This window comes from Gavia stellata, chromosome 10 (assembly GCF_030936135.1).
Source record: "Gavia stellata isolate bGavSte3 chromosome 10, bGavSte3.hap2, whole genome shotgun sequence".
In the NCBI taxonomy this organism is placed as follows: domain Eukaryota; kingdom Metazoa; phylum Chordata; class Aves; order Gaviiformes; family Gaviidae; genus Gavia; species Gavia stellata.
Window position 1 is genome coordinate 7,676,136 of NC_082603.1, and position 21,560 is coordinate 7,697,695.

At 45.5% G+C, this 21,560-nt stretch overlaps 1 protein-coding gene across 2 annotated transcripts; it reads left to right on the forward strand.

Moving 5' to 3' along the window:
- The first annotated feature begins 4,539 nt into the window (after positions 1 to 4,539).
- On the forward strand, positions 4,540 to 14,696 carry GORAB (golgin, RAB6 interacting). Of its 2 annotated transcripts, XM_059822024.1 has the most exons (5): positions 4,540 to 4,603; positions 5,635 to 5,983; positions 8,417 to 8,518; positions 10,259 to 10,399; positions 12,986 to 14,696. In XM_059822024.1, exons 1-5 carry the CDS (start codon positions 4,540 to 4,542, stop codon positions 13,455 to 13,457), a joined length of 1,128 nt encoding a protein of 375 aa, XP_059678007.1. In that variant the 3' UTR covers positions 13,458 to 14,696. The 2 variants fall into 2 exon arrangements, with proteins under 2 accessions (XP_059678007.1, XP_059678008.1); XM_059822025.1 differs by lacking the exon at positions 12,986 to 14,696 and having other exon boundaries at positions 10,259 to 10,403.
- The last annotated feature ends 6,864 nt before the right edge of the window (positions 14,697 to 21,560 follow it).

Sequence of the window (21,560 nt, forward strand, 5' to 3'; positions counted from 1 at the left end):
GCAAAATTTGGACCTATTAAAGTAAAATACCTGTGGTTTCAAACCACAGCCTTAGCCCAGGGGTCAAGAGATTACCCCTAAGGTCTCTGTGAAAGGTAACTCAGAAGAAGCAAGGTCACAGCCTTAAACTTGCTCCATAAGAGTCTGCCTTTTCACTAGAAAATGTAAAAAGGTCCACAAATCAAAAGATGTTGAAAACCATTGGTTTATATGATTTAAAAAGCAGGTTTCCAATGTTGTTTTATTCACTCAGTAACTCTTTAGATAAGTGGATTTTTGTTTCCCTCTAAGAAATTCTTAGAAACCAAGAGACTGCCTTGGTCCCAGAAATGACAGTGCTGACTTAATCCAACTTACCGGGCAGTTAAGGGGAATGGAACCTGGGGAGACAGAACAATGTTGTATTTTTAAATTCTGTTTTCTCACCTCACTCCAAAATGAGAATAATTCATTTTACGATGGAAACACTATTTCCATTAGATATACCTGCATTTTTGCATAAATCCTCAAGCCAGCCCATTGCAGTATGGACGGTAACTGCAGGACAACGCTAAGCCTGTGTTCTTGCAGCGTTACAGGGGTTTGAATTGCTAGCTACAGTTTTATACCCAGAATAAAGCAGTCAAGAGGCAGAGTAAAACACACAGCACCCACTGTTCACCTCCTCCAGAGCCAACCTGCTGTAACACCGTTACATTATCTCGTTGCACTCGGAGCCCCAGCCTGCCATGAGCTGAGCTCTGGGTTCCTGAGGCAGCTACGGTCTTGAGCACCTGGTTAGGAGCGTGCTGGTGCTGCACCAGGCATCCTGGACCCACCCAGTAAGGCCCAATTAAAGAACAGTGCGTTAGCACATGGCTGAGGTTAAAGACATGCTCACATGATGGTTTGGATGTAGGCCTGGGGGCCAGGCTCAGCCAGGCTAATTTCCACCTTCGTTTCTGTGTCTGGTGTTTGCTAATGGAGAGCTCTCAGTCTTTGGGGTATTTAACCAGTAAAAAACGCCACTGCACACAGAGACCAGTATCGATACGAGGCTCGAGGCAGAATCTAATCCACAGCCCACTGAAAAATGGGCAAAACCAGATTGACCTCAACAAGCTGAGAAGTTGCAGTTCTGTATGTGGCTGCTTGCAGTCTCAACACCTGAAGTGCCCTCTTGCTTTCAGTGCCACGCTAAGAAATTAAATTACTCATCTCAGGCTTGGAAGTTGCCTGGACAGTTCTGGACAGCAGAAAATCAGCAAAAAACCCTTTCATATCATGGATGTCAAAAGCATCCTTTAAAGGGCAAATTAAATAATGAGTTATTCTCAAAAGGCAGGACTTGCTCCTTGCTCACACGGTACCATGGCTTGGCTGGACATGGTGACTCTTCCTAAGCCAGCCTGTATTACGCTCTGGTAAAAGATGGGATAGTATTGACATGGATAAAGTTTGACGGATTTTTCATTAGAAAGAGAAATAAACAGATTTAGGAATTTTTGGCTTTGTTTCTTTCAGGATGTTTTTCCCCCCAGCCTCTTGAATTATATGTCAAAGACCTCAGGAGCTCGTGACAGGGTCTGAAACACAAGCAGAAAGGAAACTGTCCTTCCCTACACATGTCTTTCCCTGTCTCACATTAGGGCTCGGTCTTTTACTGGGAAAATGTTGCTTTGTGCATTACTGCAACAGTGCAGAGAGTGGTGAGTAGAATCGGGTTAAAAATACACATCTAAGTCAGGGAGCCCCTTGCTGGAAGAGCTTCTTTGGCTCTTAAAAACCCCAAAAGTTTTCAGTATGAACTAAACCGATGCAAATTGAAGTATGTCCTGGTACAAATTGTGTCTGTCCTGGGTTGAAATGTCATCTGAGGTCTGACCCTGAGGTCTGACCTGGAGAGTCCAATTTGCCAGCCATTGATGACATTTCCACACTGATTTGGGAATTGCACAAGGAAGGATGTTTTTGTGATCTTGCTGCTGCTTCTAGAGCCAGCAGACTCCAGGCCAATTAGACCAACAGAAAATGGATGCAGCAGTCACAGAGGTCTCCAGGTCTGCTAGCGAGATAGCAGCTCTTGAAGCACAAAAGATACGGGAGTCAAATCCAGCCCAGATGTAAAAGAAAGGCTTGTGTTGTTGCTTGGGCTGTTGTTCCAGGAAATGGAAAAGAAGGTTTCTATTTTTTCTTCAGCTGGCCTTGTCCAGCCTGTGTTGTAGCAACATTTGCTTGGAAAATACTTTATTCCTCGGTGGCAAATGTTCAGTGCCATGTTACGCTTGTAGGACTTCAATCAGCCGGAGAACACGGCCAGCCTCCGTTTTCAAAATCTGCTGTTGGTAAATGCCCCATGAAATGACTTCACTGCATTATAATTGTTCCTGGAGAAAGCTGGCCCAACGGCTGGTAATTAAACCTTTGGCTGATGGAAACTGTTAAAATGGATTGCCGCTTTGCCTATAGCGTTATAGTTAACAACTCAAAAGTCTTTATACTTTTTCTATAAAACACGTGGGAGTTTTATGTCTGGAATATCTGTGGCAATAAAGTGAATATGGTGCTTCATTTTTGTTTGTAGCATTAAAACTTGGAAGAGAAGAAAGAACTAAGGTTCAAGAATGAGATCTGACATTTGTACTTCACGAAGCACATTCAGTTGACGCCTGTGAGTTTGGTACAGCCCATTACAATGATTTAGATATCATGGCAGATTTAGATTCCCAATTCCTATACAGGCATCTAAAAGGGAATTAGGTGCCTACACCTTGTTGCGGGGCTGGCCGACGCTGCTTCATTGTAAAATTCAAGCTGACACCTGGTTCTGGCATCTGGACTTGCTGGAGTTTGAGAGCATTTGAGTCAAGGTTGGATTATGGTTCTCGTTCAGATCTCTTCTATGCTTGGTCATGTTTCCCAGAGGAAGCTGTAATCCCGTCTGAAGGCACCCCTCAGCTCCAGGCTCACTGAGGAAGGACCTCGCAGTCAGCGCCGACAGAATCGAGATAACCACGCTCCCCTTCTCCGCTGGATGCCCCGATGCCTCCGCTTGCTATCGAGGCCTACAGCTAAGCTGTGGGTGAAAAATGGTGGCACTTCTGTTCCCTGAAGGCGCTCAGCCAAATCCGATCAGAAACACTGAATGCCTGCCAGCGAGTGGCAGCTCAGGACTCCTTCTCCTCTGACCGGGGCTGGTATTTATGGGACGTGTTAGTCACGCAGGAGCTGTTAAAAGTGCTGCTGCGATAAATTGCAAAGTCATACATGGTCATCGAGTTATGAGTTTGCTCTGGGAGATAGTAATACTTCAGAGCTTGACTAATCCCTTACAGATTGGAAATGGGGAGGGATGTGGTTAGGCACTGAAAACGTCCCCGTTTTATTGCTGATGATGTATTATTTAAGCCTCCAGTCCCCTGGATGGCTTCAGCTAAGCCTGGGGCTCGTGCCCTTGTGTTCCAGCCGGCTTTCTCCCGGTGGGAGGTAAACTCATCTGCAAGACCTCTGATAGGCTTAAAGCGGCCACAAGAATCTGGGCTGGATGGAAGAAAAAGGCTTGTTTTCACGGCTACTGAGAGAATATCGCTGTACATTGCAGGATCTTTTCAATTTATACCTAAGGATGGAAGTATGCGTGCACATCCTTCTGCATAATGGTCAAAGCAGACCCTCAGAAACATCAGTATGGGCAAAAAAATACTTTTCCTTGCAGATTTCCTCACAGTGGTGTCACTGTAACTTACTAAAGCACATCAGCACCTCGCTGTGCACATGTCCCTGCCTCATAGCTCCCTTACTATACAGGTCCCAAAGACGTGCTCTGCATACCCTGCAAACGCAGCTCTAGATGCACTGGAGGAGGCATCTCACCTGCTCTTTTAACTACCTAATTATAAAATATAAATGACCGGGGGGTCGTGGTGATGCTCCTTGAAGCCTGCCTTTATTTGGAGGGGCTCCTCCTCTCCATTTATGCCTAATTAGCTGGGACTCACTGGCTGGGACTCACCCAGCTCTTTATGGCACTGCATTCCTAGGAGCTGCTGGGATGTGCCCCACGCAGACCACCACGCACGGTGCGCCAAGCCCACGGCAGCCCTGCTGCCCGGCCAGCTTCCCCTGCAGCCCGAGTGCCGCGCCAGGAGCACCGCGCCAGGGCCCACCGACGGGGCGCTGGGCCTGCCCGCCCCCTGAGGAGCCCTGGGGCTGCCCCGCCGGTGGGCTGCAGCCGGGGGCGGCCTGTGGCCTCCAGGCCCTGTCCGCGCCCCGCAGCGCACTCCGTCCCACGCCACCCCCGGGGCCCACCGACCCCCGCCAAGGGCCGGCCCCGCTCGCTCCTGGTCAAGACCCCCCCGCCCGCGGGCTCCCCCTCCCCGGCTCCTCAGGGCGCCATGTTCCTCGCCCCGCCCCTGCCGCGTTGCCGTGGAGACGCGAGGCCCCCCGGCGCTGCCGGCCGGGGCTGTCCGCGGCGTTCGCCTGCGGCGAGCGGGCGGCGGTGGCGGGGCAGCCGCGGGCCCTGCCTGCCGCGGCGCCCCGTCAGCGGAAGGAGGAAGCGCCATGGCTGAGGCCTGGGCCGGCTTCTCGCAGGAGGAGCTGCAGCGCCTGCGGGGCCAGCGCCCAGGTACGGACTGCGACCGGGCTCTGGCGGGGGCCGGGGCTCCGGACGGGGGGGCCGAAGCGCCCGCCCCGGTTAGCGGGGGGCAGCGGGGCCGGGCGCGGCGCGGAGGAGCCTCCGGGCCTTCGGCACCCCCTCACCCCCCGCAGCTGCACCTCCGTCCGTCCCCTCGGCCCCCCTGGCGACACCTCCATCCATCCCCTCAGCGTACCCGTCCGCCCCGGCCTCTCTGTGCAGCCTCCTCAACCCTCCACATCTTTTTCCTCAGCCTTGCCATCCCCCGTGGCTTCCCACCCCCTTAGCCCTCACATTCATCCCCGCATCGGTCAATCTCGGCCTCCTCATTCAGGCCCTCAGCCCCCACATCCACACCTTTATCCATCCCTTCAGCTCATCCAATCCATACCCGCACCAAACACCTCAACTTCTCCAGGCAGCCCCTTGTTTCTTCCAGCCAGTCCCTTGGCCACTCCCATCCAGGCCCCATCTTTCACTGCTCCCCTCAATCTCCCTTCCAGCCCCTCTGTCTCTCCACCCGCAACCTGGCACATTTCCAAACTTTCCAGCCCCTTGTCCTGCACCCACATCTGTCCACTATCCCACTCGTGTTCCCAGCCTCCTTTTTGCCTGTCTGTCATCTTGTTCTTCCCCTGTTCTTCACTTTATACACCCCCAGTTTGCCCACCAGACTGCCTGGGACCCTTCTTTAGCCCTACATCCATCTCTCCATGATTCCCCCAAGATTTGCCTCACTCCTACCTAAGGTTCCTCCTTTAGTCCTGCAGACCAGACCTCTTATTCCTCCCTCTCCTTATTTCGGATGCTCAGGTCCTCTAAAACTCCTGATTCTTAGGTTAACAAAACATTTCCAGGTTCCTGGGTTTTCCCCCACGTTGCCTTCCCTTGACACCCTGGCATGTCTTTTTCTTATGTTGGCTTTGTACCAGTTTGCTTGCCCAGAAAAGCTATTTCACAGAGTCTGTCTTTGATCATAAGATTTGTTTTTAATCCTGTTTCTCCCTCTCATCCATTGATAGATTTGTATGAACCCTTGGAGCAGCAGCATCGCCCCCACACTGTGAATAAGAGTCGGAAGCAAACGCCAAGAGAAAAAGCCCTCCAGCAGCAATGTCAGAAGCTGGGGCTGCAGGGTGGAGCAGCCTCTGTTCCTCCTGAACAGCTGCTTTCTGTACCAAAACACAAGCCTGGGCATCCCCAGCAGCCTGTGCCACCATCTCATCATCCGTCAGCAGGAGATCAAAGGCAAAGTGACAGCCGAGGCCAGCAGAAGGAAGTGACACCGGTAGAGCCTTGTAATGGCAGTGACAATGCTCAGACCCATCCTGCAAAGCCGAACTCCAAAGTGGAGAAAAAGAAAGTGGCATTGTTAGTAAGTCGGTAAAATCAGGGGATGGGTTTTATTCTGTATCGACTCATTCTTTTGTTGTACAGTAAAGTGAACTTTCCTGTATCTAATAGGAAGGTTTGACAGATCATGTTTGCTTCCTCTGCTTTGAACCTTTGTTTTTCATCTCTACTTGGGTTAAACCTGATTCAAGACCAAATTCTGTAGTGTAATCCATGCAGATACGCATTGTGCTGTCTTCAAATAATTTCCTGTGGTAGTGGGACTGTACATCATAAAGTGCCCAAGATGTAGGACTGTCTTAATGGTTTATGAGACTAAATCTCACCATCGTGCTGTGTAGACAAGCCAGCAGCCACAACAAAAAGCACTTTTGGAAGTAGATATGTTGTGATTTGTGTAACTTTGTGTTCCCCTTCACAATATTGCTGCAGATTTGGTAATGCCAAAAGTGTTGGTAAGGAGGTAAACCTTCAGGTTTAAGCAGTTCTCTAGCTTTTGTGATTCAAGATGAGACCAATCTCAAGGCTCTCACCCTGTGCATCAGCACACAGTGGGGTGGTCTGTCTCCCTCAGAAGCTTCAGAGTGGTGCACGTGAGAGCGAGAAAGGAAAAAGTACTGAACGTGGCTCTCTGGGATTCCGATTGAATGTGGCAATTACTTAGTTCATCATCCAGAATTCAGATAGTGGCCTATAAAAAGCAGCTGCTGTCTAAATGCTGGAGAGGGCAGGTATTACCAATATGGGAAATTACTTGTTTTTACCTCTTCACGTTTGTTTTTCTGTCTGTATCTAAGTGCTAATTTTCTTTTTCTCCTCTGCAGGCAAAGCACAGTGTGAGGGGTAAAAGGATTAATCCTTTTTCTAGGGCATATAGTTTATTTTTAAAACACTTTCACAGTGCTGCTCCAGCCTTGAGTTCCTGTGCGGGTCCAAACTTTTCTGCCCAATATAATCAACAAACACTAGCTGGCCACCAAACTTCATGCATCATTTGTATTCCCCCAAAACAGGGATCAGCAGCTTTCCAAGTGTGGTGTACCAGACCCTATCTCTGATTAGATCTGTCCGTAGGATCTCAGAGGGGACTGAAAGTGCTTCCCGCTGGGGAGGCAGGACTGTGCCAGTCAGCAGCACTTATGTGGAGAAGCAGAGCGTGGCTTCTCTCGAATTCAAAACTCAAAAGGATCCAGGAGGTTCTGTTTTGCACAGATGTGCCTTGAGAGGCTGCAGCCGCTGGCCATGCTGCGCACCATTTACCTGCCCAGCTCCTGGCTGGGATCACCTAACTGCAGGTAGCTGTTCCTTCACCAGAATACCAGCACTTTGGAGAGCAGTGCCAAATTCCTCATGTGGGTGCAGCTCACCAGCAGTACTGGCTGTTCAGCTCCTTCCTGGTGGTGAAAAATACAGACATTACATGATGGGGAGAAGATAGCTAAAGCTTTGCAGAGTCATTTTTCACTGTGGGGCGAGCAAATGACACTTAGCTGCAACAACCACCTCCTGAAACTACTGAATTCATCTCAGCCTGTGCACTTGAATTTCAATCTTACTAAAAATATTTCTCTATATGAGGTTTAGGAATAGGGTGGTGAGGAGAAGTGTGAAGAGATATTATTGTGCAGAAATGGTTATTAAGATTAACATGGCTGAGTTACTTGGGTATTTTTAAGCTATGCTATTTTTAAACTGAGACTCCTTAAGAGTGAGCATGAAGAACACAACAGGGTGGAAAAACAGCAAAGCAGTTTTTGTTTCTCCTTCATCCTTCCCGGTTGTGTTCACACAGGTTGTCCCCTCTCACCTGAGACCTTGCCTTCCATCCTCTGGGACTGGTTGTTTCTCTTGGTAGATGTAGCCTCGGAAATGGAGTCCATGTAACTCTTTCCCTGGTGACAAAAGTGAATTCTTGTTCTTCCTCATTGCTCATTTTCATTGTAACTTTTAGCAGACATTCATTTGTATCAGTTTAATTATTTGGGGGCTGTATTATAAAGCAGACCTGTGAAAGGATCTGTTTTATAGAAAAAACATTTCCAAAAAAGAGGCTGTATTGGCAGACTGAACGGGATAGCGACTTCTAGCAGCCAGTAAGAAACCTGAAAATGCTTCTACCTAGTGGGGAAGCACATCCTTTAAATGAAAAATTCCATCCATTTCTGAAAAAGTGCTTTATGCTCCTTCTTCCAGCAAAGCTGAATTAACTAGCAGCTTACTTGCTTATGAAGATATTTGTTCTGATCAGCAGATTTCATCTGGAAATGGTTTATTGGTCTAAATGACTTCTTGCAGATGATTCTTCTTTCCTCAGAACTGAAACCTGTTTATTGTTCCTTTGACATTTTAAGAGTTTGCTCCAGGAAATATGATGATAAATATTTGTGTCATTTGGGGAACAGGGAGAGAAATTAACTTTCTATTAATTTTGATCTTCTTGTCAATGAACAGGCAGGAAAAATCACGATGGGAAATCCTCCAGGAAGAGCAGCGGCTGATAGAGGAGAAGAATAAACGCAAGAAGGCACTCCTGGCCAAAGCTATTGCTGAGAGGTAAGGGGCTATACTGCAACATGGGTTGAGGCTGAGGAAGGGATTACTTTTCATCTGCAACCCATTGCATATCTTCTGTTTAAATCTCACTTTTTCCTCCTCTCTGTGCTCTGTATGTACTGCTCTGCAAGTGAGCATCTGTGATCGACATTTCCCTTTGATGACAAGTGCTGGCTAAGAAGTTGTGACTAAGCTTTTCAGACTTCCAAAGCTGCAGCTCTGTGCACAGATGGAAAAGTTATTACACAATTCGAGAATTAGCTGAAGTCCTTGTGCCTGTCAGTAAGGGCATGTTTGGAAGTTGGGGCGCTCAGATGCTCCTATGAAGGGAAACTATAGCTGTTTCTGTTTGGGCTTTTGACTCTTTCTTATTAGTATATGAAAAGGGTTGAAAAGAGAAGACGATCAACTTTGAGTTTAAGAAGGTACTGTTTTACCACTGGCTGATTAGAAATTATAAAAGTTCACATGTTCTCACAGTTGTGAGCTCTTGCTCTGCAGGTGACCAGACTTTAAGGTATTGTACAGTGTTGACCACCAAGATAGTTTAAGACTACAAGGTTTGTAGGGAAGGATATTGGAGCAGCTGATGACACTGGATCAAGGAAGGAGATGTGAATCTTTTCGCCTCACAGTGCTCTTGCAGACACGTATTATGTTCTGCCCATCAAAGCTTTTGGGTGGCACAGATGAACGTAGCCAGTATTGTGCAGAAGATTTTCTTGGAGGTTCTGAAGATTTGGTTTTCCTTTGCCAAGCAGAGATAAAAGACAAGTACACTTGGTCTGAGTCATTGTAGGACAGCAAACGTGGGTGTGACTGCCAGGCTGGGTTCCTCCTCCTGGAAGCAGAGCATGAGGAGACAGAGGAGGACTTGGAAGGTCATAGCTAGGGAGTGACGTCTGACATCCAAAGGCCTTCTTCAGGCTCTAAGCAATACTACAGGATGTCTATCTCTCTCCACCTGCATCAGCTGATCTAATGAGAGATGGTGTCACTTCCTACATACCTAGTCTTGCTTTCAAGTACCTGCTTTGGGGTGTAAAGCAGTGGCTGAAAAGCATGGTTTTGCTGGTGATGATGAATGACAGCAAAGTGACCTGGTGTAAAAGCTTTTTGAAAGTTACTTGGCTTGCTTGGGAATGAAATCCATCAAAGCTTGCTGCCCTTAGCAACATTTAGTTTTCAGAACTTAGGAATGAATAAGCTGAGTTGAAAAAGGTTACATAAGGCTTGATTGAAATCCTTTGTGTTTGATGTAAAACTTTCCATTGACTTCATTGGGATTTGCCTAGGCCTTTTGGGAATAATTTTACAAAATGGAAATCAAGCTTAGGTTAGGTGACTCTTTGGCCCCTACTAACTGGGCTTCTTTGAAAGGGGATATTTGCAGGGCTAAATACCCTTCCCCCTCTTGCTTCCCCCCCAAGCCATTTCCTGTTTCCTTACACCGAGAACTACTTAGATACAGCAGCTTCTTGTGTGTTTCCACAGTGAAGAAACACAATCCATTTTAGGCACTTTGATTATAGTCATTACGTAATTTTGCCATAGTCCTTTAATAGCAGGCATTTTAGATCCCTGTGGATATTAAAAAAAAGATCAAAAGTCTTAAACCATAAATGAGAAACCTTCTGAACAGCTCTTAAAGCAGTTAGTTGCTCTGCAAAAGAAATGGGGCCCATTATGTCAAGAAGAGAGGCTTGAAAAGAAAAAAAAAAATGCATCTTCCTTTTGCAGATCCAAAAGAACTCAAGCTGAAACAGTGAAACTAAAAAGGATTCAGAAGGAGTTACAAGCTCTGGATGACATGGTATCTGCTGACATTGGCATCCTGCGGAACCGCATTGATCAGGCCAGCTTGGACTACTCCTATGCCCGGTAAGCGACAGGCAGGGAGGAGGGAATAGCCCTGCATGAGTGGAGGGAGAAAATGCTGTTTCCTGTCACCAAAGCAGTAATGGAGTTATGTCATTGTAATAATGTGTAGTTAAAGCGATCACAGTCTGGGGGGCTTTCAAATCTTGAGGTAAAAGTGTGCTTTTTATTTACTAATTTTTTCCTTGGACTCTGGAAGCTGAAGTAGGTTTTCCAACTGCAGACTGCTTCATGCTGTCACAAGACCTACTTACTGCTTTAACTATGCAGTTGTCCATAAGCCCTGCTTTATTGTTTCAAGGTTGTTTATTTCTTCTCACGGGGAAAGAGTTTTTTTAAAAGTCCTAAAATGAAAGTCCTTTTCAGGGAAACTTGCTTGTTGATGACAGCTCTGGTCCTGTTGGAATCAATGGGACCAATTAAGCTTAAAACATATAATATTGCTGAAGTGCTTTGGAACTGGGACCAAAAATTGAAGGAAAAAGCAAGCTTTCACCCTTCACAATGTGCCATTAATCACTCTGGTTCTGATGAGTTCCTTAAATGCAAGAAATTAATCGGAACACCCTATTAGTTGTGGGTAAACCACAACATCAGTAGATAAACATCAGCATGTTTATGTAGCCATTTAATAAAATGGAAATGTTCGGTTGCGGTTTTTAGTTCACGATTCAATGCGTTAAACGTGTATTTCTCCTTGTGACTTCTGCTATATCTTGACCACAGGCCAATAAACATGGTAATTAATCTTTAAAAAAGTAGCAGCGCTAGCTAAAAAATAAGGGTATTTTTTGTGTAATTATCATTCAAAATATCTAAGACTAACTGTAGTTTCAGCAGCTGAGTGCATATGAATACTGAATTTCATATCCTCAAGAGAAAAAACATTTCAACGTATTTTAGGTTTAAGTCTGGTTTCTAAAACCATTAAATGCTCCTGGAAATTTCCTTACTACAATTTTGTAATAATGTGTCTATTTGAAGTGCTTAATGGCTAAAGAGCATATAACACAAGCAGCTCTGATGTTTGGAAAGCAGTTTTTAATGAAGATAACAAAAGGGGATGCTGGCAGGATGAAGGGGATAAACTTTACAAAATACTTAATGACTTTCATGAACTTAGTAAGTCTTTCTTTTTGTGAGGGAGGGATGTGGAAATGTGAGTTAGATACTTTCAGTGTTGTAGTTTTTATGCATTATTAGCCAAAGCTGATTTACTTCTAAGTGGTGTCTTTTTCAGTAATTTTTTAGTTCTTGCCTTATATTTTAGGGCTAAAATACAAATAATTTCAGTGGGTCAAAAACTGCAATATTAAATAGTCCTGAGCACATCCATAGTTAGGGGCATTTGACAGTTGCTGTGGAGTGGAATTTTTGTAAATATGTGGAGAATATGTGTGAATTCAGCCCAAAGGTTTAACTGTGCGGAAGTTTCCAGCATAGCATTAGTTTTTCCATTTCGGATACCTGGCCCAGGGAAAACTTGACTTTTTTGTGAGGGAAACATAAGTGGGCATCTTCCGCTCACTGCAGACATAGCCTTTACAGCTGGGTCAAAGTTTTATGATTATTATATAAAGGAACATATTTGGGAAGGCTTTTCTATGTCTTATTTCCTTCTGTTTCCCTAAGCAAAAGATCTCTCCTATCTTTCTGTTGCTTTATTTAACCAGATATTTGAACCTGGTTTTATAACCTTACTAATATTAGTTTTATGAATGCTCTATAAGGTACATTGTGTAGTCATTCTGCAAAAGCCTTTGCATGTTCCCTTCCCTGATGAGCAAGATTTCATCTGTCTTTCTAGTAAATCAGAATTCGTACACAGATTCACTGAATGTAGTGGAAGATGCATCACTAATGTGGACATCAACCATTCAAGTGCTAGATATCCCAGATGTGTTAACCTCAATAAATATTTGGGATATTTCCGTTTTGCTATATTTGTCATGACGGGAAGTGCAAATTGGCAGGAGGTGCGTGTAGGGGGGATGCTTACAATAAAGTTCTACATCTGTTGCCACGCAAAAGTTGTGATCACTATTGATGTCATATGCTGTGTCAATCTGTGCTGCTCATGATTTTCTGATATATGGGTGGCCAGAAGAGTACACTTCTAGACCAGATCCAAATGTAAATGTGTATAGCACCATTGTAGCATCTGTATCTGTTGGGTGGATGGTTGGATTAGAAAAAACACAAAACTGTTCTGCAGTGTTTCAGTTCACTAGATTGGTGTTCATTAGAAGTGTGACAACACTACAATTTCTGATGGTTTTTTTCTGCTGCTAGTGATGCATCTCTTAAAACAGGCATTAAAAATGCTTGTTCGTGATTCAATCTGTAGCTTTCAGACAAGCAAATCAACTCTTGGGATACAGCAGCAGTGGAAGCTAATGTGTCAAGAGGAGAAGATTTGATCAATTCACACTTACTTTCTTTTACTAATGTAGCAGCATGTCATGAAATAGCTGGCATAATGCATTGCAGAGCACATCACATTTCAGGGATGCTTAAAGTATCTGTCCATGTGGCAGATTGTAAAGTGCTTTGAGAACTAACCCACTAGAAATGATGATGATTTTGCAGGAAGCGGTATGATAAGGCTGAGTCGGAGTACGTGGCAGCCAAGCTGGACCTCCAACACAAGACGGAGATTAAAGAGCACCTCACGGAGCACCTGTGCACGATCATACAGCAGAATGAACTCCGCAAGGCCAGGAAGCTGGAGGAGTTAATGCAGCAGCTGGAAGTGGAGGCAGATGAGGAAAATCTGGAACTTGAGATAGAGGTGGAGCGGATGCTGCAGCAGCAGGAGGCAGAAGCAGGGAGACAAGCCAGCCAGTCACACAATCATGCTGGGACAACTAAGGAAAACCCCACTCCCAGGGTTACCACGCGGGAGAGCGAGCATGCTAACCGTGCTGTCGCTTCTCCTGCTATTTCTGAACAGTTGGTTCAATCTGAAAACTCTGGTACCAAATCCCTCTCCAATATGGACAGCCAAACTCAGGCAGTAAATGTGACTTCAGGAGACTCCCCAGCTTGTTCTGATACATGACTACTATATTCACATAAGCCAGCTGGTTATGGATGATATGCTCTCTGCGGGCTTGTGTGCTGTATGTTATATCTGGGTTTCTGCCGTGCCAGTAATAAGCACTTCATTTCTCTTTTCCTTTAATATTGTTTTCAATTTTTAGAGGCTCTTTTTTCACAAGACTCTCACTTGGGGTTCACCATCTGTCTTCATCATTCTGGTTTAAGTTCATGTTCTAATGCCCAGCTCTTCATGGGGCTTTGTACCTTCCTGAAACAGGATACTTGGAAGTGAACAGTAGGGTTTTCCCAAAGGCTTTCAGCATACTGATATCACAGATACCTGTTCCAAGCAGCATGCAAGAGATAAGTATCTACAGGAGGAAACATCACAACTTATTCTGCTTCTGAACATATTCTGTCCCCTGACAACTGAGATAGGATGTTTGTCTTCCTTTGTTAAAGGGGTTAGTTTTCAATGGTTTTTAGTCCTGTGAAACCCAAGTGCTTACTTTAATTATCTTCATAGCTGATACTCTTTCCTGTACCTGATTTAAAGGAAATTTGCATATTGAGGCAAATTGCAAAGTCAGTTGTAATATTTCCTATTTATCACTTTGCCTATTTCTTTCAAATCGTGCTAGATCAAACAAAGCTATATATTGATAACATTATTATCTATGAAATCACAGCAGCTATGGTTTAACAAAAATGATGGGTTACAGTTTAAGATACTGCAGAATGTATGAAGTAGAAACACACAAAAGAGACTGTGTTACAATTAAAGCCGTTCCATTACAAACATTTTTCTATGTCATAGTTGCCTCAAAGTTCCAATAATTAGCTAGGGTTCTTGTAATGAATAATACCCACTGTATATTGGAAGTGAGCCCATTTTCATATAATATTCAATGCATTTTCTTGCCTGAAGACTGGTTTTGTACCCCACAAGAAGTTCAGCTGGTTTGCTCTGTTGATGTTGAAAGGCTTTAAAAAGCTATTCCAGGTGGAGAAAGTCTCGGGAATTAAAATAGAGGACGTAGGAAAACCTCCCATAGACCGCTGCAGCTGCAAACCGTGGGGACAGTGTTCATAGCTATCCACTTTGTAATAGAGGAAGGCTGCTTTCATTGTGGAAATGGTTTCTGTAATACCTGACCTGGACATGTCAGTCAGAGTTTATGAATGAGTTACTGAATGACACCATCAAGTGTATAAATGGGACACTGATTGTCTCTAGGGCTCTAATAGTAGAAAAACATGTCACTACATTTCATTTTTATTCTATTAATAAATCAGTGCATCTTCTACGCAGTGTGTTTACTTTCAGTTCTGATATCTGATACTAATACACATATCCAAGACTGGTTTTCCACAGGAGGTGATAAATGACAATATCAGATACATCCTTTGGCAACTTTCCGCTGTGTGAAAGTAAAACCTTGAAAAAGGCTGTTCCAAAATACGAAAACTTATGAAGCAAAGACATGGCAGGATACAGCTTGGCAGGAATCTTTTCAACTAACCGTGGCCCAAGGCAGCAGTGGAAAATCTCTACTGGTGCCTCCCAAACACAGGAGAAAGAGGGATAAATCTGTTTCCTAGAGAAGCCACTTATAATCAGGGGTGATTGAAGTTAGAAAACTCCACAGTAACATTTGAGATACATGTGAAGCATAGCTCTGTTGTTGCTGAAACACTGCATTCCCTGTTACTTTGCTGGAAGACCTGTCCTAAAAGCTGGAGATCTGATTGTATTGTAAGAAAATTGTTACTTCCTTTGCTCTGTCTACAGTTGCAGAACAGCTTGTAGCAACCTGATTATGGTTTTCAAAACTGGATACCAGTAAGTGTAATCATTTAATTGTACCATTCTTGTTTCCATCCTGAGCAGCTGTCCCCAGTTGCTCCTCAAGAGAATCTAAGTCCTAGTGGATAGGTCTGTTCCTCATTACAGTTGTATTCAGCTCATCAGGGGACATACAGAAGAGCATCTGACAGAAGAGTTGAGTTGTAATGGTATTTACAGGAAGCACATGCTTACCATTTTGCATATAATTTGTTGTCTAGTAGGCTAAAATGTGGTTGAAATAGTCCTACTGAGTGCACCTTGTTGTCACGGATAAGATTAGTTGTTTGAACTCGTCAAACCAAAAAAGGCAAAAAATTGTAAGTCCAAAGATCTTTTTGACAACTACTTAAGAATATGAGTTTCCTAGCAGGGAATAAGTTTATATCCAACACAGTTCCTTAAAAGCTGAAAAATTCTCGTGTGCCATCCTGATGGTGCTGGCACTGTTTCTGCCTAACAGGGAGGATACTATTGTTAGAATCAGCAGTTTCTGTTCTCTTACAAGTCCCTCATCGAAGTTCTGGCCAGTTCTATCTGTCTTTAACTCCTGAGCTTGCAAAATGAAGTGCACTGGCTGGAAGCCACATGAAACAGCCCTATGAAATAACAACAGGCAGCCTCGCATTTGGTCACTCTCTCTAGACAGGGAGCTAAAGAGTTAAATTGTTTGATCTGAGTTATGAAGCCTTTCTCTGACGTGTGATATAAACCACTACCATGGTGTCAGTTCCACTTTGGAAGTTCGCAAATGTTTTGATGGGTGCCAGTGTGCCGGTTTAACATTCCCCCTGTGTCGGAGCCAAGCAGTCCAGTCATAATTGTAACAACATGTGTGCTGGTCAGAAATGCCAGGAGATGATTTTGGTGCAGCAAAAGGGTTGGGTTTTGTCCTTATTTTTCCTTTAAGGAAAGAGAACAGTTGGAATTGAGGCTCTTCAAGCAAAAGCTATTTCTACCTTTGTAGTAGTTGATGCATCTTACGCTGTTCGGCGCTGCCATCGCTGGAGTGCGTTGAAGGCAGGTGAACTGTCCACTCAGCTAGTGTATTGTATCTTCAGGAAAATGGAAAAACTAAAAGTTCAGCGTAAGTCAGGAATGGGTTGGGTGGGCAGATTTTTAAGTGAAGGCTTCTTGCAGGTAGAGGTAGAAGTCTGAATGTGAAGCATGCTGGGGTTGAACACCCATGGCAGGGAAAATAGAGCAACGTGTGATATCTGAGAGTAGCGCTGCAGGACTCATCACAGTGGACTTGTGTTCTCCTGTGGCAATGTAGCCATTTCTGTGTTGGGCCACCACATTACCATTATGGGAGGAAGTGGAAAACACCGATATATACCACTGTGAGAACGTTACAAAGCACAATATAATTGCCCATGTTGCTGTTGCAGTTTGGCCAGGATGTCAAGATTAACACTCCCTCCTCTGTCAAGAAATGTTTAAATGAGCACACATGGTCACGGCTCAGCCTGGGGTTCTCATGGATGTCTAGTGCGTGGTGTAAAACACTTGGACAATCCCCAATCTGATTGTATATCCAGCCAGCCAAAGTTGGGCTCTCAAGAGGTTTCAGCTTAGGGTAGCTGTCTGGGGAGAGACTCAAGTTCTCCGTCAGACATTCTTCTTCCTAATACCTTCTGTGATGCAGTGGAGTCTTCCCTTTGAGCCTGTGTCCCACCTAAACAGAATGAGGAAAAACTAGTACGAGTGAAAAGTAGTGACTGGCCTACTGGTGGGGGGTACTGTGTTTCCTCACCAGCTTTATTAAGAACATACTAGAAAGGATTGCGTATGGGAAAGTTACCTTATTCTGGGGAAGTTTTGGAGCCAAAGAAAGGGGCAGAGCACTATCAAATTGCCTCCCACACTGGGATTCACTCTGTTCTGCATTTTCTGCTTAGGACAGTAGGTTCTATAGATTTTCTGTTCCTAACACACTTTTCTCAAGGTTCAAACTTGGATCAAAACCCCTGTGATACAAATTGTCCCAATCCGAGGCCTGGTGCTTTACCAGATGCCCCTTATGTGGGATCTTTGAGCAGCTGTTGCTCCTGGGCTGAGTTTGGTACTTTCATGCGATTCTATGTGGACATAGCATCTTGGGTCCCTATCCTCTGCTCCTGTGCATGCCATAGCTGTGTTGCATGGTTCATACAGTTGCTGAGAGCTAGATAAAATTTTTCTGCAGGCCTGATCCAAGCCAGAAATTGTATGTTCAACACTTTGGTAATGTATCACGATTCCTTTTCTAATTCTGTGGATATAAGCAGGTGTGGTGTGCAAGGGACAAAGGGTTTTGCCAGTGGCAATGCAAACAGGGTGTAGAGATGTGGGCTGGTATAATAGAAACCACATGCTTGTTAAGTGCCCTATTTAGGCTTGTCTGCATGGTCCTATTAAAGCGAGTGTTGGCTCCTTTGATGGGGCACGAGACTGGTTTCCTTCATCATTTCCCCTGATTTATGTCCCAGCAGCAAACTTGTACGTCAGTGGGGAAAGACCAAGTAACGAGAGAGGTTAGCCAAGCCTCACCCCCTCGGCATGATAGGACATCAGATCCTTCAAATCCTTGCCTTTGGCAGCCTGTTAGTTACAGGGTTTAAATCACGCCTTTAAAGACACAGGTAGAGACACTAAAAAGCTTGGGCCTTTCTGAATTAGGGCCTGGATTGTGTAGTTAGAGTCATTTTCTCAATTAGCTAAACATAAATCAGTATAACGAGGCGCTTGGGAGCACTGGGCAGGTTTAGTACCTTGTCTCTCCTGCCTCTGCCCATACCACTCCCACCTGCTTGTTTGGCTGATCGACCAGTGATTTTATTTTTCCACACTGCTAGAGCTGAGCAGTGGGTTTTAATGTCTGAACTGGTTTTCACACCTGGCACACGTGTGCGAGAAGTGAGAACTGGGAGAAATTGCTCTTATGCAGTAAGCAAAGCAGCCCTCATGTGTGGCAGAGATCTGGCAGTCTCAGCACCCCATGCCACACCATCCTTCAGAGGATGGGAACAGTGTCCTATTGAAGAGGCAGAGGTGGGTGGTGGCATGAGTGCAGAAGGTCTAGGGGCAGCAGGAATGCCATTCGATGTGATATCGGACTGGAAAGCATGTGTGGGGGCCAGGCGCTGTGTTTGTACTCTAGAGCTGGGTAGCAAACACATGACTCCATTTTCCAGGGCTACACCATGTAAGGGCTGTGCTGTATTCTGGAGACTGCTGGATAATTGAGGTGGGACAGGTTGCCCTGCAAGCCCAGTTCCACCCAGTCCTCTGGTGGAGTGCTGGGACCCATGTGAGCAGGCGGTAAGAGAAAAGCTTGGAGGTTCCTCACAGCAAAGAATGAAACCCCAAGAGCTGGAAGAACCCATTTTGTGCCTTGTGATGCCATTGAAGTGGATATAAATCATCCAATGTGAAAGCTGCAGGGCTAGGGACACCTCTTCAGTCTCTTGCATTTTGCAGAATGGGGGAGGATGTGGCAAGATGACCAAATGAAAGAACAGAATCACTGCTCTCCCTGAGTCTGGTCTCAGGCGTTGAAGCCGAGTAAGACAAAAACACCCAAACCAACCTTAATTGCTCTGTGGGTAATAAAAGCGAAACATGGGTCATAAATAAAATGATGGCCCTCTTTAACTTTCCCTATGCAGGGTTTCTTGCTTTTCTCTGAAGCAGTTGGCAGTGCTGGTGATGTATCTGAACATATGAGCATCTGATGTGATCCTCTCATGTTCTTGTTATCAGTGCTGAATCTGACCCTTCAAATGTCCCTCTGACGTTTTTTTTTTCTCTGCAGTGAGCAGTAATGGGTCTTTGTTCTGGTTTGCTGGTGTTCCCTGATGATGCAGGGCCAAACTGAGCCCAAGATCTCAGTCTCCTCGTTTGTTGGGAAGGCATTGCTCTGAACTCGCTGTGGCTTGGGAACTCTCAAACAAACACTGCAATGGGTTTATAACGGAACAGCAGCAGTCAAGGTCTCACTGACATGCATCAGGAGCAGCTCCAAATGCATAATTGCTGACCTCGTATTGCTTCTGCATTAGTATCTAAAAGTCCTGAAGGAGACCCCACTAAGTTATTTCACATACGCAGCTTCCTCCTTCAAAGAGCCAGTAAAGGAGGTAGTAGAAGAAAGGACAGAGTCACTCCATGAACTTCAAGCTTAGCAATGTCATAAGGCGTCTTGCTAGCAATCAATATCAAGTGAGGCCCTGACTGCACTGCAGTCATAAGGTCCAGCAGCAACAGAAATAGAAGCCCTTCAGCTACCTACCATGTAGCTAAAGGGCAGCTGACCTTCTTGACCATTGCCTCCGCATGGCTGTGAACCACCGTGTCCCCAGGACAGCTGAAGGGATGGAGAGCCCTGGGAGTCATTCCTAGGCAGCAGATAGTAGCAACTCACTGTTGGTGTGTCTCCTTCACTGAAGGATGGAGCTAGGTATCCTGCAGACGGTGTCTCAGCAAGCCATGTTATCTTGCTTCCTTCCTTTCTCCATGTGGAAGGGTAACTCTTGGCACTACCGCAGCCTTAGGAGGTCATGAGTCATCAGCCCCGCAAGGGTACCCCACTAGAAGTGTTTGTTGGCTGTGTACGGTATGGCTGAAGAGTCACAAATTGGCTGTCCCTCAGCTTGTTGGTTTGGGCAACAAACTCTATAAACTCACTGGACACCCATGCTGTGAGCCTGTGCTGAAATTTCGGCTGAGTATACTCACTGTCTTTGCAGCGTGAGCTAGGTAGAGTGAAGCAGCTGTGTCCTTGCAGGCTCGACTTACTTTTCCCATTCCAGTGTAGACAGATCCTCTGTCCCAAGGAAGGGTTAATGCAATTCAGACATCATCTTCTTCAAAGTTTCCCTATTTGGATCTGGATTAGGTTTCTGAGTATCACCCGAAACCCTGCGGCATGTTTTGAGTAGTTCTGTAGCTGTTCAGGCGATGACTCTTGCTGCTGGTTGTGCATAGTTCATTGTGTGTAGTGCTGGTGATGTCCTAGAGGTTGTGTCTCGGGCTTTGCAATCGTGTGAGCTGCAGCAGGTCCCAAGTTTTAGTGGTTAGCTTCATGGCAGAAAAGATGATACTATTTGGCATGAGGATGTGCTCATAAAGAACCAGGTCCATTCCAGCATTTTTCTAACATGCTTCTCTGATCCTCCAAGAAGAACATCTCGCAGCTGTTTTAAAAAGTCATGCCTGGTTCTCTGCAGGATTTTCTTCCTGCTTCCAGATCTTTTTTTCGCCCTGTCTGCTAAAATACCAATTGTTTTCTTTTCTGCTTTCCTCAAATCAAAATATTTAGCGATGGACTTTTCTCCAGGACATCCCACTGCATCCCCTAACTACTGTGGAGTGTTCATCAGTCTCACTGACATTAACCAGTTCTGCAGGAAACCAGCACTGCCGAGCAGGCAGGCTCCCGCTCCTGGACTTGCTCAGCATATCAGGTATTGTCAGTGACAGTCCCTCTGATGCTGTCACTGGCAGAACCTGAGAAGCTACTTTCCTTGGGCTGGCACTTGCACCAGGTCGTGCTTGGACACTCGTGATGCTCCCTTCTGGCCTTCACATCCACAAAGCTAAATCTGCGTTTCATGGGGGGGGGGAATCACGATTTGCTTTTCAAGACCTAGTCCATCTCTGTCCCAGCTGCCCCCAACATGGGAGTCTCTCATTACTCAAACCCTCCCAAGCCACCAATATGTTTTCTCTTTCTGTCGTTCAGCCAGTTTCCCTTCCTCCTTCCAGCAGCTGCCGAAAAACTTCCTGGACCCTTCTTTCCTGCAGGCGAGACAAATAACCAGGGCTCCTCGGAGCCATCAGGCGGAGAAGAAGGTGGGTGAGCAGAGGGTGGTACTGTAAGTGCTTTGATTCATAGAACTAAAACTCAGTAGGATTAAACTCACAGCCAGTTTCAGAAGCCCAGGTCCCTGCTGTTCTTCCCACTTCTCACAGGCTTTGGGGTTACCCACGTTCACCATTACACCCTAAACACTTGCACTCAGAAATCTTCGCTTTCACCTACTGTGTCTGCGACCCCAGAGGTGGCTGGTTTGGGTTGGTCACCTCTGGAGAGGTGACAGATGATAACCCATCTGGGCATTCCTGGAGAGAGCCAGAGGGAGACTTCCTGATGGGGGCGAGGCCTGGGGAAGGCATTTGGGATGGCTGCCATCCACAAACACATCAAAGGTGCGAATGGCTTTTATCAAGCGGCAGTAAAACTTTAATCCAAAGCCCACTTTAATGTATTTGCCACATATTTAAAAGGGAACT